This window comes from Lactuca saligna, chromosome 6, assembly GCF_052625555.1.
Source record: "Lactuca saligna cultivar CGN05327 chromosome 6, ASM5262555v1, whole genome shotgun sequence".
In the NCBI taxonomy this organism is placed as follows: Eukaryota; Viridiplantae; Streptophyta; class Magnoliopsida; order Asterales; family Asteraceae; genus Lactuca; species Lactuca saligna.
Genome location: NC_136422.1, coordinates 128,559,858 through 128,587,071, shown reverse-complemented (window position 1 = coordinate 128,587,071; position 27,214 = coordinate 128,559,858). Strand labels below are relative to the sequence as shown.

General features: G+C 31.3%; 2 protein-coding genes across 3 annotated transcripts; both read left to right on the top strand.

Annotated features, from left to right (window-relative positions):
- The first annotated feature begins 7,061 nt into the window (after window positions 1-7,061).
- MORF3 (plastid developmental protein DAG) lies at window positions 7,062-8,627 on the top strand. The gene is made up of 4 exons (XM_078962549.1): window positions 7,062-7,533; window positions 7,903-8,000; window positions 8,080-8,145; window positions 8,244-8,627. Exons 1-4 carry the CDS (start codon window positions 7,175-7,177, stop codon window positions 8,483-8,485), a joined length of 765 nt encoding a protein of 254 aa, XP_078818675.1. The 5' UTR covers window positions 7,062-7,174; the 3' UTR covers window positions 8,486-8,627.
- A 1,691-nt stretch (window positions 8,628-10,318) lies between these two features.
- Window positions 10,319-12,522, top strand: LOC145000872 (Tetratricopeptide repeat (TPR)-like superfamily protein). Of its 2 annotated transcripts, XM_078960171.1 has the most exons (3): window positions 10,319-10,466; window positions 10,568-11,976; window positions 12,125-12,522. In XM_078960171.1, the coding sequence occupies exons 2-3, from the start codon at window positions 10,624-10,626 to the stop codon at window positions 12,296-12,298; spliced, it is 1,527 nt and encodes a 508-aa protein (XP_078816297.1). In that variant the 5' UTR covers window positions 10,319-10,466; window positions 10,568-10,623; the 3' UTR covers window positions 12,299-12,522. The 2 variants fall into 2 exon arrangements, with proteins under 2 accessions (XP_078816297.1, XP_078816296.1); XM_078960170.1 differs by having other exon boundaries at window positions 10,323-11,976.
- The last annotated feature ends 14,692 nt before the right edge of the window (window positions 12,523-27,214 follow it).

The following is a 27,214-nucleotide window of genomic DNA, read 5'->3' as shown; positions in this document are numbered from 1 at the left end:
TACACGATGATTTGGGGCCTCCAACTCGTCGAGTATGCTTCCTTAATTGCATGAAATTCCCTAAGATCTCATTCTTGGAAATCGGGATGTTACACACCTCGTGGTCTTTCTTGCGAAGCCGGGGGCCACCCCCTGGGTCTTAAAGACAAGTGCCAAGAGTCACCTCGTGGTCTTCCATTCAAGCATCGCAAAGACAACTAGCATACATACTACTCTACTTAGCCAATTACATACAGTGTATTAAGAGCCACCTCCTAGTCTTTCTTACAAAATGCTTAGGGATAACCCCCGGGTCTTCCTACATTAAATAATAGCATACAGTATGCCAGGAGCCCCCTCCTGCCTTTCAAACATAATGCCTAGGGCTAACCCCGAGGTCTTCCTACAATACATAAACCAAATGGGTCGATATTAGTGCCTTCAACCCATACAAACAGTGATGAGACTCACCTTGATTGCAGAAGCTTCCTGGAAGAATCCCTAGCTGATGCCTCGCCGACTTCCCGAGTCATCAATACCAGAACCAGATAAAATCTTAGTTAATAGGCCAAAACCCTCAAGTTTGGCCTAATGTCAAACTTGGTCAAAAGTCAACGGTCAACAGAAGTCAAAGTCAAAAAGTCAAACTTCAGGCTGAGTACACCCAACGTACTCAGCTCGTACACATGGTATACTTACCACCCCATCAGTACGCTGGGCATACGAGTAGGTACATCAAGCATACGCTTGAAGGTGGAAAAACCCTAAATTCGAGTTATGAACCCTATTTAAACACCTTATTCGTCCCTTGGATATTTCTTATACAACCTCCCTTCCCTCTAAACCCTAGATATCGAACCCTATCCTTGAGAGCGAGGATCTTGGAGTCTTTTTGGTGATTTTGTGCATTCTTGTTGAGGAAGAAGGTCCTTGAAGAAGGTGGTGTTGTTTGTAAGCTTGTAGATCCTGAAACTCCTTCATCTTGTGCGTCTTTTGAAGGTATAAAGTCTATACCTTGCTAATGTTCTTTCTAGATCTCCTTAGATGGGTTTTATGAGCTTTTTGTCCTAAAGCTTGGACCTTTATGAGTATGGGGTACTCTAGAGCATATTAGTTGTCCTTTTAGATGTATTAGAGTGCTTAGATTCATAAAAATGGTTGTTTGATCGTTTTCCTTGGCTTATGCATGAGTTAAGTGACTTAGAGTATTGTAGAAGTTAGAGTTTTGTGTATTGAGCCCTACCTAGACATTTTGTCACACCCCCAAACCAAGGATGGCGGAAACGTCCGGGGGTGGAGGACTTCATGTATAGTATCACAACCACAATTTCAATAGTAATATAAGCAAACACAACCAACATATATATAATTGAAAAAGTTACATCACTTGTATGAATTTCATGTTTCAAGATCAATTACAATATGTTGACAAAATATGAAAAGTTTGACGCCTTAACGTCCCATCCTCAAAAGCACTTGTTTACCTGTTTAGTGTTATCCTGAGAATACAAGTTGTTTGGAAAGTGTCAACACAAAGGTTGGTGAGTTCATAAGCTTTGATTAATAAACTTAGTAGAAGTCTTTCACATGTAAGTGTCGCGTTTGTTTCAAAAAAAAAATCCGATATTTTCCTTGAAATCCGTGAAATGTAGCCTTATAACCAAAGACCCAAAATGTATAAGAAATCATCATTACTTAGCAGAAATGTTGTGAGTTTAAAACGATACGGAAAGTAAATTTTTAATCAACCTAAAACCTACTTCGGTTTTATGAAATCCCGTAAACTTTATGAATTGTTAACTCCCTAGGTGAGTCGCTATAATCATACTGTGACTATGTAAACCTGCCACAACGTTTCTCAGGCGTCGCGAAAATGAAATGACATTTGTCACCCGTAGACCTGCAGGTCCCACTGTAGCTAGCAGCAAGGTGTGGGGTGTCAAACCCAATATAGATCTATATACAAGTATCACGTTCTCCCTCAAGGAGATTCTGATTATAACTACCAGGAATTATATCCCGCACTCGGACGTACGGGGAGAGAGAGAGTCTCACAACATAGGTTAACAAGTTTACGTGGAATGTGTGTGGATATAAATCTTTCTTGTATGAATGTACCCTTTTCGTACGAGTGTGTTGAGTGATGTATCATAAACTATACCTATTATAGTTTATCTAAAATGTATGTAATATGTATGAATTCGTTTATGGAAATGTATTAGTGTTGTGAATTTATCAAACTATACTTTTTATAGTTACATAATACGTGTTCTAAAATGAATGAATAATATTTAATATGAATGACTTAGTTTCAGTTCATAATGATAAACTAACAAGGAAACACATTCAAATATTAGAACTTATGGTTATACACTTTGCTCAACATAATACAAAGTGTTATGATATTTACATGTTGTTGGCTAACTTTAGCCATTCTGCCCTGTTTTGGAAAAATCATAGAAAAATCATACGAAGTCGAAAACTAGATCCGTAAATTCTGAGAGTTCACAAAATGTGTCTAGTTTACTCATAATTTTTATCACGATTTTTAATGACCTCCAACTTGGGTGAAAAAGTCCATAATCACAGACTGGTCCGGATTGTTGTTTGAAATGATAGGCAGTTTTGTAAAAATCACCATAAATTGTAGAAAAATCGTATGGAGATGTGCAAGTAGTAATTTTAAAGCTACAAACTTGAACTATTTGCACCTTGTACAGTTTTGGAAACAAAAATGTTTAAGATGCCCAAAACAGTCCGTGAATGGAGTTGAACTTTTCTGATGAAGGCTGTTAGAAATATTTAGTTATGTTCTTGATGTTTTAACTTGTATTCCCCCCCTGAAAACTTGAGAAAACATGAAAATGTAGGGGTATGAACTCACCTTAAGTGATTTCAGTAGGTAAGTGTTGAAGAAGAGAAGTGTTCAACCCAAGAACACTTGAAGAATCACTTGAAGATTCGAAGATCTAACACAATTATGAGAGAGTTTGTTTAAGATATCCATGATTCGAGTGGAAATAATTGAGATAATCATAAAGAGAATGGATTATTCTTACCAAATGTGGAGGAAAATCCAAAGATCAGCCCTCAAATCTCGAGTTCTAGAGAGGGAAATTGAGAGAGAAAAGAGTTTGCTCTTTTTGGTGAAAAGAGAGGAAATGAGAGAAATGAGGAGAGAGGGTGAATATTCAGCTCTCCAAAAATGTGGGGAGGAGTGATGATTGAGTGGAAAGGACATTGATGTGACCTAGGTAAGGTGGGGAGGTGTGGCTGGTCATAGAGTGGGTGTGGGAGTGGTTGCTTGCGTCATAAAGTAAAGCAAAGTCAACACTCCACCTCTTTGTACTTTACCCACTTGCTCTTATTATTTAAATAAGGATTTTTATGAAAATATGATTAAATTGAGGATATTTAGGGTTTATTATGTTAAAATATGATTTTGGGTGACAATCCCGCGTTAAAATAATTAAAAACGGGCCTTAAATGCAAAACTATGCGAAAACCGGGAAGAAAGGCATTCCCAGCGAGACCTCTCGGTCCCTAGGCCGAGGTTCGGTCCTTGCTGGGGGCTGTAGCCGGAAACGAAACGAACAGAGGGAAGCGAAAGGGGCGAGGAAGCAAGAGGTGAAGGCGAGAGAGGGGGTTCGGTCCGGAGATAAGAGGCGACGCGTCCGACCGAAAGGTGCCGAATGAACAGTGGTGAACAGTACCTTCGGGTTCGGTTCTTCCAGGGCGAGGTTCGGTTCGGTTCCTCTTGAGCAGGGTTCGGTTTCGGTTCCTCTTGAGCAGGGTTCGGTTTCGGTTAGTGGTGAACAGTACCTTCGGGTTCGGTTCGGCTCAGGAGGGTTCGGCTCCTCCTTGCTCTCAGTCCCTAAGAGGACCTTCGGGTCCTAAGAAGCTTCTCTCTTCTCGAGAGGTTTCAGTTCCTAATGTCTATTTTTCTCGTTTTTACCCCGTTTTAAGCCGTTTTTGACACGATTAAGCGTTGAAATGACCCGAATGATTCTAAAAAGTTACGGGAAACTTTGGAGAGAGATTTGGGAGAGATTTTACATACTTGGAGAGACTTGGGAGAGATTTGACATTCTTGGAGAGATTTCTCATACAGAGAGATAATCGAAGAGAGATTTCACATACTTGGAGAGATTTGGGAGAGATTTGACATTCTTGGAGAGATTTCTCATACAGAGAGATATTTGAGAGAGATTTCACATACTTGGAGAGATTTAGGAGAGATTTAACATTCTTGAAGAGATTCCTCATACAAAGAGATATTTGAGAGGGATTTCACATACTTGGAGAGATTTGGGAGTGATTTGACATTCTTGGAGAGATTTCTCATACAGAGAGATATTTGAGAGAGATTTCGCATACTTGGAGAGATTTGGGAGAGATTTGACATAAAGAGAGATAGAGTGAAAACGATTGAGAGAGGTTCCATGTGGGATAGTTGTGAGTGTCCGGCATCGAAATGCATGGTTCGTGAACCCTGTTAAGCCTTGTTTAAGGATCTTACACACTCCCGATGAGTATGCAACATTGTTTTATCGGTCTAGTTCATTGATTAGAACTAGGGTTTAGGAAATTTTTAACACAAGACTTTTCTCAAGTGATGTTTTCCCATTAATATAGCAAGTTATACAGTATGAACATAACACAAATCCTAATACACAAGGTTTAATCGAGTTGACCGGCTTGTCTTGATGACTTGACTTGACTCAAGATTGACGATTGTCACACATTTAAAGGTTTAAAGTCGGTGACTTTATGGGTTAAGACATTCTATAATGGTCAGATCTGAAGTTGGGATAAGTGTCTTAAAGGGTTAAGACATAAAGGTGTTGATTATGGACCAGGCAGAGTACACCGAGCGTACTCCTGGCTACACCCCGCATAGCTAGTCCCGTCCCCATTGATTGCTGACTCGAGTTGTATGCCATGCGTACGAACGAGAATGTAGACTTATTGACTTTGTTGGCTTTTAACTTTAGTCAAAAGATTTAGGGTTTTTGACCATGGAAGGGCAAAATGGTCTTTTTGCCCTTCAGGGGAGTAGTTATGGGATTAGACCTATGAGTTGAGTTATAACATTAATTGACTATGGTTACTTGTTGTATTTATTAGGTGAAGTCTAGTTCCGGCAATTCGGGTGTGAGATTATCTGTCATCAGTATTAGGTGAGTCTCCTCACTTATTCTTACCTATATGGTAGAGTAGCTATATTTGTGATGACCAACTGGGTCTAATTATTATTATTGTGTTATGTTGTTTATGTGTGACTGAGACCGTGGATAGTCTCCAGGGTTGCTAATAACCCACATGACGTGTTGTTTGCCTACTGAGACTTCATGTAGCCTCCAGGGTTCCTGATAACCCATAATTGTTTATGTGTTGTCTTGTATGAGATATCTTGGGGAACTCAATAAGCTTCATGCTTACAACTATTGATTATATTTGTTTCAAGTACTTCTGAGGATCTCGGAAAAGCGAAGGTTTGACTGTACACGCTTGCTAGGAGATTTTGTTACTATGCGTTTTGTGGCCCTCTGATATTTTTGATGATGATTTGTATTTGATACTTGTGATTTTTTGATGATTTGGTTTATGAACAATATTTTAGTTAATTTAAAAATGAAAAGTTTGGTTTGAAATTTGAGGTATTACATACAGATACCTTGTTAACCCTATGTTTAACATAAGAATGTCTTCAACATAATCTCAAACTTTTATAGAATGATCGATTAACTTTCCTTCAGTTAATTGTCTGGACCTCTAACATTGGCCGATTATCACAACACAATTGATTTTTTTTAGTTTTAACAATCATCTCTCTTAGTTTTACCATGGTTGGCAATTTCACTGGTGTAAATGCCTACCAATCCAATATGGTGTAACAATTGACTTAATTTAAAATTTCCGACATACTTATGATTTTTAGTCATACCTTTAATATGGAATGATCTTTCCTTATACATCTAAGTGGCATAGAGTCGAAAAGGGGATATGTTGGGTTATTTCTTTTTCCCATATCTAGTAACAATTCTAATATTGTTACACTTCTAAAAATATATTTGATAACCGTTACCAACATACCATTTTCTTAAGCATAATTTCAAATGGACAAGTGAATAGTCATGTCGCAAACCATGGGTTTCATTTTATGCTAATTGATTCTAGGATAATGAATACGATACTTAAGAACCTCACCAACCTCATCATCTTTAGTGATATATTCACTTTGATAATCGCTATGATTATACACTTAAGGTATAAAATCGTCACTCATATTTGAAGATGCATTGTGTAAATTGTCATCTTCATAAGCTAAATGCCATTTTTAGGAAAAGCCTTTTAAATTTAGAGTTTTAATGGTAAAATTTGATATTAGATGAAACTATTAAAACATGAATACTTAGTAAACTAATCATTACAAATGATTTTTTTTAAAGAGAATAACTTTTTTCCCTCGTTTTTTAAAAATAGTCTCTTTCTCCCAACTGCTTTATTACAGTTTGTTTTTTAAATTCAGAAGGTTTTTTTTTTTTCATTTTTTTAAAAAGTCTCTCTACTTATACTTGATATGTCCATTTCGACGTGTTTTGTATTACGGTTTCAAATTAAATGTTTGATTTTAAATCATATTATCAATATATATTTCATAGTTATTATGTTTGCTTATTTTTTGTTAAATTTTAGTAAATAACATTTTTTTTCTTGAAATTTCGAACTATTCTTCGAATTTGGGACTTGTTATTGAATATATTTTGTTAATTCTAAAACTTTGAGATTTGTTATTGAGTTTTTTTTTTTTTTTTTTTTTTTTTTTTTTTTTTTTTTAATTCTAAAATTTAAGTCTAAAATCCAAATATCAAAAGGTTTCTAGCCCAGCGGTATCAGGTGGTCTCCTTTTTTTTGTGGTTGATGATTCAAATCTCGTGGATAGTTGAAATTATTTGTTAGTTTAGGAGTGGATTATAATATTTGTTTTTGTTGGTTAAAAAAAAAAATTCAGATTTTCAAATTATATATATTTTTTGGTCTCCTTACTAAAACAAAATTATACTTAGAGTACTCAATTGTACCATTTACCCATTTTAATAGATTAGTCGTGTCGATTCATCCGTCGGAAGCCCTACCAGAACCCTCCGAGCGTAAACGCATACTTTCGATAAAGAAGAAGCACCGGCTACCTATGGCGAGTGTCTCCACCAGACGTACCCTAACCTCTATATTCTCTCGTCTCAGATCATCACCATCATCTTCAATCACTTATCGCTCTCGATTTGCTCTCCCACTCCTGGACCACCATTACCAATCTCCACAACTCGCTCCTAGAATCCCTGTTCGACTCAAAACATCCGGGTCGGGTTATTCTCCCTTGAACGATCCATCACCAAACTGGAGCAACCGTCCCCCAAAGGAGACTATTTTGCTTGATGGCTGCGATTATGAACATTGGCTTATCGTCATGGAGTTCCCTACCGACCCTAAACCCTCCGAAGATGAAATGATAAATTCCTATGTCAAAACCCTAGCTTCTGTCCTCGGAAGGTATTGCCATCAATATATGTTCTTCTTCATATTATAATCTATGTTTAGTTTTACTGTATTATTAGGACTTTCTACTTAATTGAATCCTTTTGCTTCTTACGTTATAAAACCCTAGTTCCCGTCGACTCCCCATTTCATAATCACATATGATACTCTTACAACCATTTTTGTAATATATTAGCCAATACATACTGTCACAGTTGTCAATTTCTATCAGAAAACTCTCAAAATCTTTATCATATTTTGAAGTTAGAGATTTCGATAATGTTCTTAATCATACCCTAAAAGTTTCTCAATTGCATTAATGTATTAGTAGTGATCTGCATTATGATTATGTATGAAGCGTTTTGGTTGGTTCTTGATTTTCAGTGAGGAGGAGGCAAAGAAGAAGATTTACTCTGTTTCAACAACAACTTATACTGGATTCGGTGCTTTGATATCTGAGGAGTTATCCTACAAAGTCAAAGGTTCTCTTAAATCTTTAAGTCATAAACAAACACGCATATATTGCTTACAAGATTAACATTTTTTTTTTCTTTCATTCAGGTCTACCTGGTGTTCTTTGGGTTTTGCCTGACTCATATCTTGATGTTCCCAATAAAGATTATGGAGGTTTGTACTTTTTTTTTTTTTTTTTTTTTTTTTTATAAATTTTTATTTATTTATTTATTTATATAGCTTACCAGATTAAGTCATGTTTGTATCTGTAGGGGATCAATTTATTGATGGGCAAGTGATACCGCGTCCTCAGTACAGATTTGCAGACAGACAACAAAACACAAGGCCGCGTCCACGGCCTCGGTATGATAAACGCCGTGAGACGATGCAAACTATACGTAGAGAGCCGGTTCAAAGAGAGGGGTGGGCCCACGATCGGAGAGAGACTATTGCTCAGCCTCCGGCCGCCTACCCTGCCGCCCAAAATGGTGGTGGAGGGTTTACGGAAAACTAGGGTTTGCTTTTGGAATCTTAAAACAAAATTGGATAAGTTAAAGTTTAGTAAGTGGATTTTTCTAGTGATGTTAGCTTGTTTTGCATATGATGTTTTTGAGAGCACTTTGTTTATTTATATTTTTGTGTGATTTCATTGCTAATTTTGGATATCGATGAAAAGCGAAATCTATTTCAAAGAAACATATAACATGTTCAAGTGATCTATGTAAATAAACTAAGAATCAGTGTTAAATGTCACGATTACAATTTACACATATTTCACTTTTTCATGCTAGAATATAGTTGACGCAATTTATAAATCCAAATTTGACTTCCTTTATTTGACTATCCAATAACAATGGGTTTAATTCAACATTTTGATTTAAGCCAAGCTTTATAACAACTGGTCAACATATTATTTTCATGTGTTAATTGTCGAGCAATTTGATACTTTTCCATTTTGAACTTCCACTTAGGGTTCTTGACCCATTTCAATCAAATGATGACAATCTAAACTTCATTCTTGATAATTTAGTAGTAACATGTTTTCAAGGTTATTCATTTACCACATTCATCTCTTCAGCTAACAACACCATAAAAGTTTGGGAGGTGCCATTTGATTTGACTTTCAAAACTATTAAATAAATATGCATTGTTTGTATTATAAATACTTGAATCAATAAAAATACAATATTGATTACGTCCTTTAGTTGAATCCTAAAATATAAATGAAATCAATGAACATTTGTTTTCCCTTTCTAAAATTTGATTGTTGTATAAAATACATAAGGGCTTGCCTTTTTCATCAACACAAGAATGTCATTGTTGGTGATCAACTTTATCGTCTTTGTTATTTTCCCCGATCCCCGATTCTTTGGTGTAAAACACATTTTTTCAATGTCATAGATGGATCTATTCTTTACAACATATTATACATGTTTCGATCGTAGCAATGACAACATCAAACTCTCCATAATCCTTTCTAATAAATGAAGATTTTTTTTTTTGTCATTTGTCACACTTTCATTTAATTTGTTAAATGTTATTTTCTGATTATTTTGAATTAATTTTTTTCCACATGTCATTTTATTAGTTTTTCTATTTTAGTAAATTCTACATAATATTTTAATCTAATAATTACAATAAATATGGTAATAAAGGGATATTAATTTTACTAATAAACTTGCCTTTTAATTTCAAAGTTTACAAAATTAAAGTTTGTTAGTTTTTTTTCTTTATTTAAATTTAAAAGATAAAAAACATTTTTATTATAATAAATCATTATTTTTCTTATTTTCATATAAATTCAAAATTCTCAAATATTTTGACTTTTATATTTAACATTTCTTTTTAAAATTAACGCATATAATATATGGATTTCACAACTAATTATAGAATAAAGGATAATATGCAACTTCTGACCCAAATAATTCTATAGTTTAAAAACCTTAAACATAAAAAAACCTAACTTCATTTTAGATAGATCAATCTAGTCAGGAAATTGATGCCCCTTGTTTCTATCTAGCTATCCATATAAGCTTTCCTAAATAACAACACTATTTTGCTATTACCCATGTGATAATGACCTTGATTTTTCTTTTCTCAAAGGCTTTACTTCGACCAATAGAAATTAATAAAAATTCATTTTTAAGCTATAGAATATTAATCAATTTTGAGTTTTTGACTGTTTTTGTGTAAATGACATCAAATTGAAAGTCGAGTTGTCTCATTTGATCAATATATGGTAGCAAACAGGCGACTTACAAACTCCAAGGGGTAAAAGTATTCATTAAGCCAAATGTAAGGGACCATTTATGTAGTTTTCTAGACTCTTAGATGATCAGACCAAAACACCTCTTTCGGCGAAAAAAGGATCCAAGAATCCATTTTTTCTTCAAATCTGAGCTGGTATCCGCTTATCAACTAACCCCGATCAATTTTCCGTCGGAACACGGCGGCTACGACGGCGGGTACGGCGGCATCAAGCGGTACGACGTAAGGTACGCCCTGTGTTGATCCAGATCGCATTCATTTTTCTCCGATCTGTTTGTTCTACTTTCTGTTGTGTCATCAAAATCGTTTCTGAAAAATTGAAATTCAGATCCTGTAAGGCAATATCCAAAAAAAGAAGAAAAAAGGAAAAAAAGAACCTTTAATATGAATTCGAATTACGGAAGATCAAATCAATCTGGATCTCTCAACAACTTCGATTTCGATCTCGGAATCAATTCGAATCGTTCCAAACCTCTTAATGCTCAGAACAACAATAATACTTTCACGCAACCTAAGCCTTACACCGCGACGCCATCGTGGCAACCCAACAAACCTTCCTGGACTCACCAACCCGCCGCTCCTGCACCGTCGTCCACTCTCGGCGGCCCTTTAAATGGACCGACATCAATGGTTGGAGATATCACGGGAAGAAGCTGGGCTTCGTCGGCACCACAGCGTCCTTCAAGCACTTCGAATATCGGGATTGCGAGTAAAAACCCTAATCTGTTTAGTGATTTGCTTGGATCAAATTTAGGGGCAGGTAAAGGTAACAATAGTAATGTTCCATTGAAGAATGTCGCACCTGCTTCATCACAAACAGCTAGTAGAAGCGCTTATTCAATGGGAGGTATGGCCAATTCATTGCCGAAACCTGGTAATACTATGAACAGTAGTGGTGGTACTGGTTGGGGTTCTTCTTCTTCACAAGGTTCTGTGAATTACAACACAAGTGGTTATGGCAACAAGAATCAAAACCTTGGAGGTTCATCAATGAAAAGCTCAACCATGAGTGGCATTGGAGGTGGCATGAATTCAAACAAGGACCCCTTTGGATCTTTAGTCGATTTCAGCTCTAAACCAGCTTCTGGAACAAAATCAGGAAACAAAACAAGCACACCAACAAAATCAGGGGATGATATGTTTGGTAGCTTTCAAAATGCATCAAAAGATTCAAAACCCAACACCAATCCCAGTTTCACAGGTTCATCCATGGGTTCTCATTCTCAACCAAAAGTTGATGATTTTGGATTTGGTTTTAGTAATATTCAAAATCCACCACCAGTTCAATCATCCAAACTGGATGATTTTGTTTTTAATGGGAAACAAAATCAACCACCAGTTCAATCATCAACAGGAAATGATTTCGACATTCTTTTCACTTCATCTACAAAAGATTCAGAGAATCTTGCAAGCCAACAATTTGCAGGGGCTGAAGATTGGGGTTTTGAGTCTGACATTGGAGGAGGAGGAGGATCAGGAGGTGATGTTGGCGGGACAACTGAGCTTGAAGGGCTTCCACCACCGCCAGCTGGCGTTACATCCTCGTCAGCAAAGAACAAAGGAATGGATAATTATAAAGCAGGACAATATCCTGATGCCATTAAATGGCTTTCTTGGGCTGTGATTCTTTTGGAAAAAAGTGGTGATAATGTTGCCACCATGGAAGTCTTGTCATCTAGAGCTTCATGTTACAAAGAAGTAGGAGAATACAAGAAGGCAGTTGCTGATTGTTCAAAGGTACTTAATTGTTCCTTATCTTATTATTATTGTTATCATTACTTTTCTTACACTGTGTTTGACATGCATTATGGGTTAGAAACTATCTCTGAATCTCTTGTTTGTGCAAAAAGACGAAAATACCCTTACGATTTTTTGTTTTCCATAGATATTGGAACAAGACAAGAAAAATGTTTCTGTTTTAGTACAACGTGCGTTATTATATGAGAGTATGGAAAAATATAAACTTGGAGCAGAAGACTTGAGGACTGTGATGAACATTGATCCGGGAAATAGGGTTGCAAGAAGTACTATACATCGCCTTACTAAATTGGCCAGCTAAGCAAGGATTTTTATAAAAAAATGATTTTTTTTTTTTTTTTTTTTAAATATATATTTTGTGCTCACGGGTTTCTTGTTATACGGGTAATAATTTTCGAAAATAGATGTTTGTTGGATTTGAGTTTTATATGTTGTATTTTCTGGTGTTTTGATAGTTTGTTTCATTGTATTGATTGTAAAATTTACTTGTTCTTTTGATAATATACATCCTTAACTTTTCTTTTATGATTTTTTTAAATTTATTTAATGGTTGTTTTTAGTCTTGCTTCTAGGATTATGGTGGGAAGTATTTCAATTTTATTTGGTATGTGTTGTTTGTATGGTGTATGTATAGATGATGCTTTTGGCTTAGGATAAATACTATTTATTTTTATTGTTATTTACGGTTTATCTTTTAGAATATCGTTGATCTTTTAATTGAAGCTTAACTTTTAATCTCCGAAATATATTCATTGGAAGCTTCAGGATAAATAAAGAATAATCGGATTTCTTATAAAGATATTATTGTGGTAACTCTTTAACCGAAACAGACATGCTTTAACCGAGGCCTATCACAAATATTCATCTAATTTAATATGTTTCAAAATAAAAAATGTTTTTTAAAATTACAAAGAACTACAAAAATTAATAATTATTGTTTTCTATAAATTTTCAATTCTAATAGTTTCTAAAATATAAACACTTTCATTCTCCACCACACCATCACAACCAACACCAAATACTATTCTAATTACAAAAAAAATTAAATAGAAACCACACCTTCACCTCCACCACTCACCTTTGGGGTGGATGTGCGGATGTGTTGACACCTCCACCACTCACCTTTGGGGTGGATGTGCGGATGTGTTGAGACAGAGATGTTTATATTTTATAGATTTTGTTTGGAATTAAAGAAAGAAATAAAATAATTTTTTTTAAAAAAAAGTTGAAATGGTACATGATTTATATTAATCCATTTCAATATCTGAATACTAATGATATTTTAGATATAATTATGTTTGAATATTGGACCTTCTGTATCAAATTTCACTTTTTAATCTGTAGGTCCCCATAGGGGGGGGGGGGTGGGGGGGAATTGGAGAAGTATGGATGGTTATATAGGATGTAGGTGTCGGTGATGATGTGATGAGGGGTGGGATTTGGAAGTTGGATGTCTACCAGTGTACAAATATGTTAAATATTGTATTATTTGTAAAGGTAAATTGAATAAAAGTAATTATATATTGAAAAAAAAAATCAATTTTGACACTGTTATTTTTTTGTAATAGTTTAGTCACTAATTTTTTGCAATTTCTACCACTTGACTTGTCAACTTAGTTACATATTGATGTATTTCTGACATGATATTTGAACATGGAATGACGCCTTGTCAAAATTGACACTCCATTTTTTCAATACTATAGGATTTTAATTGTTTTTTCAAGATGTATCTCGGATCCATTTACAGGATTACAATTTTCAAATGATCAAAACTTTTTAAGAGTTTGGTGCTTATACATGATTAATTTTCCTTCCACTTCTCTACAACTCGGAAACACAAAAGAAAATTTTGTTTTCCTTTCATTTCTCTTCTTTTCTCTCATGATTTTCTTTTCTCTTCTTTTCTTTTATTTTCTTTTGATAAACCCGGGAACGGAGTGTTAGGTGCTATTTTTTTTTCGAAGCGAAAATTCATGAAGGCTGCAGACCACCTCTGCAATCCTCTGTAGCAGAAGATGTGGAACAAACGACTGCAGTCTATAATAAGAAGCATGTTTGTTTTATAACATCTGCAGACTGCTGCAGTAAACTAAAATTTAAATAAACTAATTTTATAAACTGAAAATAGTTCTCAACGCTGAAACTTAATTCTAGTCTTAAAATTGAAATAATAATAACAAGAACATATAAAAAAAATATAAAACTTAAAAAAAAAAAAAAAAAAAAAAAAAAAACTTAAAAAAATGTAAAAGAAGCTAATAGTTTTATTCTAGAAAAAAACTAATTTTAAAAAACATTAAAAAAGAAAATAATAAAAAAAATTAAGAAAGTATTGCAAACGTTATCTACAAAGTTCGTAAGTTCTCAACACTGAAACTTAATTCTAGTCTTAAACATTGAAATAATAATAACAAGAACATGTAAAAATACAAAAATATAAAACTTAAAAAAAAAAAAAAAAAAACTTAAAAAAATGTAAAAGAAGCTAATAGTTTTATTCTAGAAAAAAAACTAATTTTAAAAAACATTAAAAAAGAAAATAATAAAAAAAATTAAGAAAGTATTGCAAACGTTATCTACAAAGTTCGTAAGTTCTCAACGCTGAAACTTAATTCTGGTCTTAAACATTGAAATAATAATAACAAGAAAATGTAAAAAAACAAAAATATAAAACTTCAAAAAAAAAAAAAAACTTAAAAAAAATATAAAAGAAGCTAATAGTTTTATTCTAGAAAAAAAAAACTAATTTTAAAAAACATTAAAAAAGAAAATAATAAAAAATATTAAGAAAGTATTGCAAACGTTGTCTACAAAGTTCGTAGTGTACAAATATGTTAACTATTGTATTATTTGTAAAGGTAAATTGAATAAAAGTCATTATATATTAAAAAAAATCAATTTTGACACTGTTATTTTTTTGTAATAGTTTAGTCACTAATTTTTTGCAATTTCAACCACTTGACTTGTCAACTTAGTTACATATTGATGTATTTCTGACATGATATTTGAACATGGAATGACGCCTTGTTAAAATTGACACTCCATTTTTTCAATACTATAGGATTTTAATTGTTTTTTCAAGATGTATCTTGGATCCATTTATAGGATTACAATTTTCAAATGATCAAAACTTTTTAAGAGGTTGGTGCTTATAAATGATTAATTTTCCTTCCACTTCTCTACAACTCGGAAACACAAAAGAAAATTTTGTTTTCCTTTCAGTTCTCTTCTTTTCTCTCATGATTTTCTTTTCTCTTCTTTTCTTTTATTTTCTTTTGATAAACCCGGGAACGGAGTGTTAGGTGCTGTTTGTTTTTTCGAAGCAAAAATTCATGAAGGCTGCAGACCACCTCTGCAATCCTCTGTAGGAGAAGAGGTGGAACAAACGACTGCAGTCTATAATAAGAAGCATGTTTGTTTTTTAACATCTGCAGACTGTTGCAGTAAACTAAAATTTAAATAAACTAATTTTATAAACTGAAAATAGTTCTCAACGCTGAAACTTAATTTTAGTCTTAAACATTGAAATAATAATAACAAGAACACGTAAAAAAACAAAAATATAAAACTTTTAAAAAAAAAAAAACTTAAAAAAATGTAAAAGAAGCTAATAGTTTTATTCTAGAAAAAAAAACTAATTTTAAAAAACATTAAAAAAGAAAATAATAAAATAAATTATGAAAGTATTGCAAACGTTGTCTACAAAGTTTGTAAAAAATTACGACGTTAAAAAAGATGTAACTGAATTTGAAAATATTATTAATAAAACGGTAAAAAAAAAAATTAAAAATCAAGTTAAAAAAAATCGTGGAAATTATTAAAATAAATTGTATCACATCTGTAAATAAAAATTTAAGAAAATCAAAGTTTAAAAAAAAAATTTAAAAAGTAATACAAAAATGTTAAATATTGTATTATTTGTAAAGGTAAATTGAATAAAAGTCATTATATATTGAAAAAAAAATCAATTTAAACACTGTTATTTTTTTTGTAATAGTTTAGTCGCTATTTTTTTTTGCAATTTCAACCACTTGACTTGTCAACTTAGTTACATGTTGATGTATTTCTGACATGATATTTGAACATGGAATGACGTCTTGTCAAAATTAACACTCCATTTTTTCAATACTATAGGATTTTAATTGTTTTTTTTCAAGATGTATCTCGGATCCATTTATAGGATTACAATTTTCAAATGATCAAAACTTTTTAAGAGGTTGGTGCTTATACAAGATTAATTTTTCTTCCATTTCTCTACAACTCGGAAACACAAAAGAAAATTTTGTTTTCATTTCTCTTCTTTTCTCTCATTATTTTCTTTTCTCTTCTTTTCTTTTGTTTTCTTTTGATAAACCCGGGAACGGAGTGTTAGGTGCTATTTGTTTTTTCGAAGCAAAAATTCATGAAGGCTGCAGACCACTTCTGCAATCCTCTGTAGCAGAAGAGGTGGAACAAACGGCTGCAACCTATAATAAGAAGCATGTTTGTTTTTTAACATCTGCAGTAAACTAGAATTTAAATAAACTAATTTTATAGACTGAAAATAGTTCTCAACGCTGAAACTTAATTCTGGTCTTAAACATTGAAATAATAATAACAAGAACATGTAAAAAACAAAAATATAAAACTTTAAAAAAAAAACTTAAAAAAATGTAAAAGAAGCTAATAGTTTTATTCTAGAAAAAAAAAACTAATTTTAAAAAACATCAAAAAAGAATATAATAAAAAAAATTAAGAAAGTATTGCAAACGTTGTCTACAAAGTTCGTAAAAAATTACGCACGTTAAAAAAGATGTAACTGAAATTGAAAATACTATTAATAAAACGGTAAAAAAAAAAATTTAAAATCAAGTTAAAAAAAATCGTGGAAATTATAAAAATAAATTGTATCACATCCGTAAATAAAAATTTAAGAAAATCAAAGTTTAAAAAAAAAATTAAAAAAAAAAGTAATACAAAAATGTTAAATATTGTATTATTTGTAAAGGTAAATTGAATAGAAGTCATTATATATTAAAAAAAATCAATTTGACACTGTTATTTTTTTTGTAATAGTTTAGTCGCTATTTTTTTGCAATTTCAACCATTTGACTTGTCAACTTAGTTACATGTTGATGTATTTCTGACATGATATTTGAACATGGAATGACGTCTTGTCAAAATTGACACTCCATTTTTTCAATACTATAGGATTTTAATTGTTTTTTCAAGATGTATCTCGGATCCATTTATAGGATTACAATTTTCAAATGATCAAAACTTTTTAACAGGTTGGTGCTTATACAAGATTAATTTTTCTTCCACTTCTCTCCAACTCGGAAACACAAAAGAAAATTTTGTTTTCCTTTCATTTCTCTTCTTTTCTCTCATGATTTTCTTTTCTCTTCTTTTCTTTTATTTTCTTTTGATAAACCCGGGAACGGAGTGTTAGGTGCTGTTTATTTTTTCGAAGCAGAAATTCATGAAGGCTGCAGACCACCTCTGCAATCCTCTGTAGCAGAAGAGGTGGAACAAACGGCTACAACCTATAATAAGAAGCGTGTTTGTTTTTTAACATCTGCAGACTGCTGCAGTAAACTAAAATTTAAATAAACTAATTTTATAAACTGAAAATAGTTCTCAACGCTGAAACTTAATTTAGTCTTAAAACATTGAAATAATAATAACAAAAACATGTAAAAAAAAACAAAAATATAAAACTTCTTTTAAAAAAAAAACTTAAAAAAATATAAAAGAAGCTAATAGTTTTATTCTAGAAAAAAAAACTAATTTTAATAAACATTAAAAAAGAAAATAATAAAAAAATTAAGAAAGTATTGCAAACGTTGTCTACAAAGTTCGTAAAAAATTACACACGTTAAAAAAGATGTAACTGAAATTGAAAATATTATTAATAAAACGGTAAAAAAATTAAAAAAATCAAGTTAAAAAAAATCGTGGAAATTATAAAAATAAATTGTATCACATCTGTAAATAAAAATTTAAGAAAATCAAAGTTTAAAAAAAAAAATTAAAAAAAAAAGTTATACAAAATTTTTTAAAAAAACACTTAGAAAAAATGAAACCCGAAAAGGTTAGAAGATGTAAGTCAAGTGTTGCGCCACACAACACACGCGCAGAGGTTTTGTAATCTGAAATCTTCCTAAAAACAAACTGATGCGAAAGAAAAAATGTTGCGCGTATGCTGTGCCGCGCAGCAATAAATGGTTTGAAAATGTTTTTATAGAAAAACAAACAACACCTTATAGTCTTAGATGTTCTACTGTTGAACAATCTCATCAAGTTCGTTGGATACATGTAATATTATAATGATAATCATAATTAACTGTTAGACGGAATAATGTTTTGCCTAACTTTGTATTAATAATGCATCTCTTTTTGTATGGTAAAATGAGACTTACGGATTGTAGTGATAGTCCATCTTCATCTAGAAGCAATACACATTTCTAGAACCTAGATCCAGTATTCTTTTTTAAAAGTCATATTTACTTGCTTTTGACTTTTAATATTGACTCAATTGCATAATCCTCATCCACTTATCGTTAACTTGCATTTTTAAACCTCTTAAATTTATAAAAAATAAAAGGTTAATAACTTTTATTTATTTATTTAGTTATGTAAGTATTCATTTTTATTTTTACCAAATCAAATAACGAAGATGTTTCCTTATCAATTGTGGTTAATATTTTGATTTGTTACTAAAATGCATCTATAAAATCATAAGAGATAAACTTTATTAATGATGAAAGAAAAAGAAAGAGATGGTTAGAAAAAGAAACAAAGTTGTTACTAAAATGCATATTTAAAATAATAGAGACAAAATTTGTTAATATTGAAAAAAGAAAAGAAAAAGAAAAAAAAATAACTATTATACTTTGTTATTTTTCGTGTTATTTAGTTTGAGGAAGTCAACCTGCCGAAATAAGAAATTATGGGGACCAAATTTAATGACATATAAAAGTCATGGTTAAATCTGAAACCCAAAAATTATAAGAACAAAATGTCAACATATAAAGTGTAGGGACTGAACATCCCAATATACGGAGATATTGGAGTTAAAGTCTGAAACCCAAAAAATTTAAGGACCAAACATGTCCATATATAAAACTATTGTGGCAAATATATAAAAGATAAAATATACTATTCATTTGATAATATATATATATATATATATATATATATATATATATATATATATATATATATATATATATATATATATATATATATATATATATATATATATATATATATAGGGTTAGGTTTATTTGAGACCACCTATATTTTGTGAGACCGTGAGACGCATTTTTTTTTTTTTTTTTTTTTAGGTAATTCATGTTCCAAAAATAATATTTAAAAAAAAGAATTTTTAATTTTTCTATTTATTTTGCATTTTAAAATTATTTTTAGAATATGTACAGTGTAATATTCTATTTAGAATATTTCACGTATTTTTAAAAAAAAATAGAATTTTTTTTTAATTTTTTTTAGTTAATTCAAGTTCCGAAAATAATATTTAAAAAAAGAATTTTTAGATTTTTCCATTTATTTTGCATTTTAAAATTGTTTTTTTAGAATATATCAGTGTAATATTCTATTTAGAATATTTCACGTATTTTAAAAAAAAACGGAATTTTTTTATTATTTTTATTTTTTTTATATATTTTTTTAGTTAATTAAAGTTCCGAAAATAATATTTAAAAAAAGAATTTTTGGATTTTTCCATTTATTTTGCATTTTAAAATTATTTTTAGATTTGGTTTCACGGTCTCACAAAATTAGAATGGTCTCAAATGAACCTGAACATATATATATATATATATATATATATATATATATATATATATATATATATATATATATATATATATATATATATATATCATTTTAACATTTTATCTTTTCCTTTCTCTTGATATTTTTCTTAAAATTGCAAAATAGTGTACTATATTTTAATATATGCATGCATGATTGTTGATAATCGAGAATCAATTCTACTAATAATACTAGAGCAATTTATAATAAGAGTTTTTTCCAAGGCTTTTATATTTCAAAAACCTCAAGAAGATTGAAAACACTATTAAAGGATTTTTTTTTTTCAAACCTAAGATTTTTAACACGTTTGTTAATTAACAAGTTTTTGTCACAAGATTTTTCAATAATTTGGTCGCATAAGTTTTCAACCAGTTATAAGTAAAACAATCTATACAAGATCTCTTAAATAAGCAAATTGAAAAAAAAAAAAAAAAAAAAAAACTTTTATTGTAGTCATAAAATATATTTTTTTCATTAATAAACTCTTACCAAAATAATTCTCATATCGTGGATGTTATGGGTAATAGTTTTTGTAAAAGAAGGGTCAATAGTGAATACCAAAACGATTGTGGCCTTTGTAAAAGAAAAAATTGAAACAATTAGCCTACATTTTATACATTTCATTTAGCTTCCCACTGCAACACATTATATTTTGGTTATTTTCTCGATTGGTCACTATTTATTAATATATTTTTTTTTTGCATAATAGATCCTTAAATTATCATTTTACCTGCTAAATAGAAGAATTAGTTTTTTCTTTTGAATATTGAACCCTAATTGAAACCAACCAATCCACCGTGTCCACCATCGTTAGTCTTCATCGTCACTTGTTGCAGTGTCGTCCATGTCGTCTGCATCATTCACATCTTCATCTTCAATCACTGTACGTCCTTCACATCTTTATGAGTACGAGATCTAGTGACTTACTAAAGTTAGATCTGATGACTTCCCACGTTGTCTTCTCTAATTCCTCTTTGAACAACAACCGTCGGCACAAAAAAATGTGAGAGACAATCGAGGCCGTGACACACACATGCGGAGATGACGTAATGCAGTCTCTCTGGCGACAACTTTGTAAAAAAACCCTAACCCTTTCTTCTCCAGCTATGTGTGTTCTAATTTTTAGAAATTTATTTAAATGTGTACTTCAGGTTTGTATCCAAAATGATAAACAAGGGTTTTCTATTCTTGAATATGGATAAAAAACGAACAAAGTGAGTTTATATCAGGTTTTGTAACCTTCTCTTTATTGGAATGAATGTCGTTGATGAAGTCATTTGCTTACGAGGCTTTAAGGATCAGTCGTCGGTGTCATACTAGTACACATCAGTTTGATAACAAGCAATGTTTGGTAAGGATCTGGTGGTGCTTTGCAGCAGGATAATGTTGCTAAAGTTTCTTCTTTATTCTCCATATTTTCAGCAATAACACCTTCATCTTCATCATTTTCATTTGTTAAGTTTGGATGTCCAGTTTAGGTTCTTTGATTTTGCTTGTTGTATTTGATTTTAGGAGTATAACTATATAATTGTTCAAGGAAGAATGTGTATTTGCTATAATCTCCTTGTCATCTGATGTTTTGTTTTTCAGGATTTTTTTCGGATTTGATGTTCATTTTGGTGAGTTCGTCGGAGCAAGATGAATGGTGGTGTTGTTGGGAGGTGGGCATAGGGTGGGTGGCAGACGATGATGGTAGTGATCATGTTCGGATGTAAAAGGTGAAAGGTGGTGCGGTGGGAGTTGGTTTAGAAGAAGATGAATTGGGGGTTAGAGGAAGATGTAGGGTTGATCATTTGGATCGGACGAGACCGAATCGGTTATGGAGAATATTATGGATCGTGGACCGGACCGGATGAGTCGTGTCCGTGTCCAGGTTTAGGTCCGGGTTTTTCGGTTCTTAGACCCGTTTAGACCAGTACAATTTAACAAAAACATATATATATATATATATATATATATATATATATATATATATATATATATATATATATATATATATATATATATATATATATTGTCATATAAATCTAACTTGTTTACCAACTAACATATAAATCAAGTTTACCAAAAAATGCATGCGGAGGTCAATGATGGTTCCATGTACCCAATCATTTTTTTTAAATACATGTAACAAAAAAGTGATTTGGTGGTACGATCAAGTAAAACAACAAAATACATAAAATCGTTCATCTTGTTATAGGCACCACAATACTTGTCGTATTTCGTATTCATGTCCTTTACCATTTCGAGAAACATTAGTTTGGTTCTCCACTTTCTTAGATGTATGTCCACATCTAAGACTTCTTGGATAAAAAGATTTAACAGAGGTTGTGATGTATCCGAAACAATCTATGTTTTTGTCTTGAATTTTTCAAAGAATTTCACCATATCCATTACAATTTTGAAGTCAGAATTTTCCGGTACTCTATCAAGATATCTTTCATATGATTTATGTGTCAAATGATACATAAAATTCAAAATTACAGTCTAAAATAATTGTTGAAAAGATGAAATATTTCAGTTTTGATATCCTAACTTTGATTGATTGTAACTCATTGAATATAACATAAAAAACAACAAAAATATAGTCTAAAATTCTCTACGAACTCTAAATTACACATTAGGAGAAACCACATATCAATCCGGCTTAAAACGAATGGGATATGATTGTTTAACGAATTTAACAGAATACAAAAGTTTAAATTTATTGCTGGAAAGTTAAAATATTTTAGCTTTGATATGTCATCTTTGAAAGACTTGTAACTCATCTAATATAACACCAAAAACAATAAAAGTATAGTCTAAAATCATCTACAAACTCTAAATTACACTTTGGAAAAAAAACACATGTCGATCCGACTTAAAATGAATGAGATATGATTATTAAAGAATTTTACAGAATACAAAAGTGTAAATTTTTCTTGCTAAAAAGCTTAAATATTTCAGCTTTGATATTTCATCTTTGAAGGACTGTAACTCATCGAATATAGCACCAAAATCATCAAGATTATAGTCTAAAATAATCTACGAAATCTAAATTACACATTGGAAAAAACGGTATGTCAATCCGGCTTAAAACAAATGAGATATGCTTATTTAAAGAATTTCACATAATACAAAAGTTTAAATTTCTTGTTGAAAAACTAAAATATTTCAGCTTTAATATCTCATCTTTGAATGATTATAATTCATCGAATATAACACCCAAACCAACAAAATTATAGTAAAAAATCATCTATAAACTCTAAATTATACACTGAAGAAAACCACATGTCAATCCAACTTAAAATAAATGAGATATGTTTGTTTAAAAATTTTCACAAATTTTTTTTTTTTTTTTTAAAATAAGCCGGTCCATAACCGGTTTTTACCCTGAACCGGCGGGCAGGACCGGTTCAAAATCCTAGAACCGAGAACCAACCCGGGGGTCTGAAAAACGGTTTGGTCCGGTCCACGGATCCAAATGCTCACCCCTAGGAAGATGAGTGGTTGATTGTTGTACACACGAACCGGTCCAAATGAGGGAATAGTCCACATAAACATATTTAACACGTCACACTCCTATGTAGGAATGGTAACCGTGTAACCTTTTAAATCTGAGAATAACTGTTTAATTAACAGTAGGGTGAGCAAAGGAACCGACCGGAACCAAAACCGGAATCCGGTGGAGCCGGTCAGGCCGGGATCGATACTATAATATTGTCAATTTTTGGATACGGGAACCAGTAAGAACCGATCATTGGAACTGGTCCAAAATTAGGAACCAAACAACACAATCTTTTTCCTACATGTAGTTTAGGTTTTGTAGATAAGTTTAGACACCAAAAAGCACTTGACTTGGTTAAAAACTGAATGAGTTACAAGCCCCGTAAAGAAGCATGTCAAATCAGATTTTTTTTTATTTTTTATTTTATTTATGTTTCAGTAATTAAACGTAATATAACTTTGTTGTTCAAATGTGCACAACTCATTCAATTTATGTTGTATTGACCTGAATCTTTTTCCTACATGTAGTTTAGATTTTGTAGATAAGTTTAGATTCTAAAAACGCTTCATTTGGTTGTTGAATGGGTTACAACCCCCGCAAGGATGCGTGTCAAATCAAATTTTTTTATGTTTCAACAATTAAACGTAATATGACTATGCTGTTCAAATGTACATAACTTACTCAATTTAAGTAGTTTTGACCTGAATTTTTTTCCTACATGTAGTTTAGGTTTTGTAGATAAGTTTAGACTCTAAAGATGCTTCATTTGGTTAAAAGTTGAATGGGTTATAAGCCCCACAAGAAAGCATGTCAAATCATAATTTTTTTTATGTTTCAACAATTAAACGTAATATGATTTTGTTTTTCAAATGTGCATAACTCACTCAATTTAAGTAGTTTTGACCTGAATCTTTCTCCTACATGCAGTTTAGGTTCTGTAGATAAGCTTAGACTCTAAAAACGTTTGATTTGATTAAAAATTAAATGAGTTACAAGCCCCGCAAGGAAGCGTGTCAAATCAGATTTTTTTTATGTTTGAGCAATTAAACGTAATATGACTTTGTTGTTCAAATGTGTATAACTCACCCAATTTAAGTTTTATTGATTTGAATCTTTTTCTTACATATAATTAGATTTTGTAGATAAGTTTAGATTATAAAAACGCTTCATTTGGTTATAAATTGAATGGGTTACAAGCCTCGTAAATAAACGTGTCAAATCAGATTTTTTTTTATTATTATTTTTATTTTCAGCAATTAAACGTAATATGACTTTGTTGTTCAAATGTGCATAACTCACTTAATTTAAGTAGTTTTGTCATGAATCTTTTTCCTACATATAGTTTAGGTTTTGTAGATAAGTTTAGACTAAAGAAGCGCTTCATTTGGTTAGAAATTGAATGAGTTAAAACCCCCTCAAGGAAGCATGTCAAATCAGAAATTTTTTTTTATTTTTATTTCGAAGGCCGACTCCAACATCAAAGACCTGACGAACCGGCGGTCCGGTTCGGTTCTTGATTTCGGTCAAAGTTGGTTCTCGGGTCGGGCTGGTTCCGGCCGGTTCGGTTCCTTTGCGCATCCTTAATTGACTGGTAAATAATAAGTTTAATGGTCTATTGCATAAAAAATTAAATAAACTTTAATGATCAAATCGAGCAAATGACTAAGGTTTAATGTGCTACAATGATATTTTTCCTTCATCTTTCATCATGTTAGCATGATTTAAAATCTTTTTTTCATCTAAAATTAAATATTTCAAAGTAGGTGTGAATATTTGGATCTCCAGATTGGACAAAAACTGGACCTGAGCCTGATAATCCTCAAAAGGTCCGATCCAAGTCCAAATGCTCACTTTTACATCCAAGAACTGAGACCTAGACCAGGACCTGGCTACCCGTAAGCCTCAACATGTTCGCTTTGGTTCATCAATTTTTGTAAAACCGGTCCGATCCAGATGCTCACCCCTATTTCGAACCATGCTATACTCCTTTTAAACTTTTTTTTTTTTTTTTTTTTTTTTTTTTTTTTTTTTTTTTTTTTTTTTTTTACAAATAACAATAATTAATATTAACATATCTAATTCACATAATAATAAAAAATATAAAGGCATTAAATTGAATAAAACGTTACATTAAAATATACCATACATAATAAATTAATAATATGACAAAAATTACATTAACAAAAACTAATAATTTGTTTTTTCTATTTCGTCGTTTGACGCTTGAATCAACAGAAGTATGTTTTCCGTTAGATGAACGATGTTCACCATTAGAAATTTTAAAATCTTCATACTTTTGTGTCTTATGTTCCGTGGAAGTTTTTTCTTCAAGTATTTTTTTCTTTATACATTTTTTTTATCTTTTGCATATTGTTCGTGATGACCATAAATTACAGTAAATGTATCCATCTTATTGGCTAATCGATATATTCTCATCTGTATTCAACCTCGATAAACTTAATGAACAAGTTCTTTTCCTTTGTCCATCCCGATGAGGCGCTAAGGTTTTTCTAGCTTAATATTCACCTCCTCCTCATTGATGCCAGTAATACAACGTGAATCCAACAATGTCATATAGTCGTCAATTCGGATGTCTTGGTCTGTTTGGACCACTTGACTTGATGTATCAAATTTTTAAAGCTATTATAACTTCAAATTTAACATATAATTAGAAAATATAAATTTAAATTTTGAAATGAGTTGCCAAATATTAATGAGGAGTTGTATTAAAGTGACACTTATCAAAAGTAGATTAAAACTATTTATTTATTAGAATAGAGATAATTACTTATCAAAACAACACTAAATATTGAAAAATAAGTTTGTGATAACATCACTATTGAGCATAGACGGGTACCCGTTTTAATTATATGGAATCGGAACCGGCGGGTAACAGTTCCACTAGCGGGTACCTGGTTTGTGAATTTGTTAAATTTTAAAACATTTAAAAATATATCTACGAGTTAGCATTAAAAGAATTGAAATTCATAGATAAATAAATATTTTTATAAATTAGAATTTAATTTGAAACTCATAGTAACTTATGTCTATTATCTATAAATTCATTTTAAAAATTGATAGTTTATTTTCAAAAAGAAAATTATATAATGATATTTAAATGTTCAAAAATAATTATTTAAAATATTATAATTTTAAATGACGTTATTCTGGAAGATATTATATATATATATATATATATATATATATATATATATATATATATATATATATATATATATATATATAGATATCGGTTCCGACGGGTATCCATCGGGTAGCGGTTCCGTAAAAATGAAAACAGGAACCGGAAGAATTTAAGACGGTTCTGATTCCGGAACGGCAGTTCTGGTTCTAAAAACGGGTATCCAGTTCCGCTGCTCATCCCTTACTCGGTACATAAAGCAATATGTAAGTCTTTAAGAATAGTCAAATCTATCGGAATAAGTGTCATTGTATGGATCATAATGAATGTATTGTATATGATATTTGGTTAATGGTTCCTCTTGCATAATAACCATTCAGTCAGCAGATAAAGAGTTCCACATAACATGCATATCTAGGGTGAAACACCCACAATTAACTGATTAATGGCTAGAAGTTTTGCATTTTAAGTGTCGATTTCGACGAAGTAAATTACTTTTGTAGTAAATTTAAATAAATATAATGATATATAATTTTTGTTTGAATGTTATAATTAAGGTTTAAGAGTTTGAAACTATGAGTTGACTTTTTAAAATTTGAGATTTAAGAATGTAACCTTGACTTGCGCTAGACCTTAAACGTGAGAACATGTAAAAGTTTGGGCCAAACTAAAAGTTAGAGAACTTCAATTGCTAAATCCCACTTAAGGTAAATTTTGTAAAAAGATGAAGTTTAAGGGCTAGTACTATTAAATGATAAACTTTGTAAAAAGTA

What these genes read in the sequence shown, in the direction of transcription:
- MORF3 (XM_078962549.1), top strand. Translation starts at nt 7,175, where the DNA reads ATGGCGAGTGTCTCCACCAGACGTACCCTAACCTCTATATTCTCTCGT. An exon ending in CTAGCTTCTGTCCTCGGAAG is followed by an intron (nt 7,534 to 7,902) that starts GTATTGCCATCA and finishes CTTGATTTTCAG; the next exon opens with TGAGGAGGAGGCAAAGAAGA. An exon ending in TCCCAATAAAGATTATGGAG is followed by an intron (nt 8,146 to 8,243) that starts GTTTGTACTTTT and finishes TTGTATCTGTAG; the next exon opens with GGGATCAATTTATTGATGGG.
- LOC145000872 (XM_078960171.1), top strand. Translation starts at nt 10,624, where the DNA reads ATGAATTCGAATTACGGAAGATCAAATCAATCTGGATCTCTCAACAAC. An exon ending in CAGTTGCTGATTGTTCAAAG is followed by an intron (nt 11,977 to 12,124) that starts GTACTTAATTGT and finishes TGTTTTCCATAG; the next exon opens with ATATTGGAACAAGACAAGAA.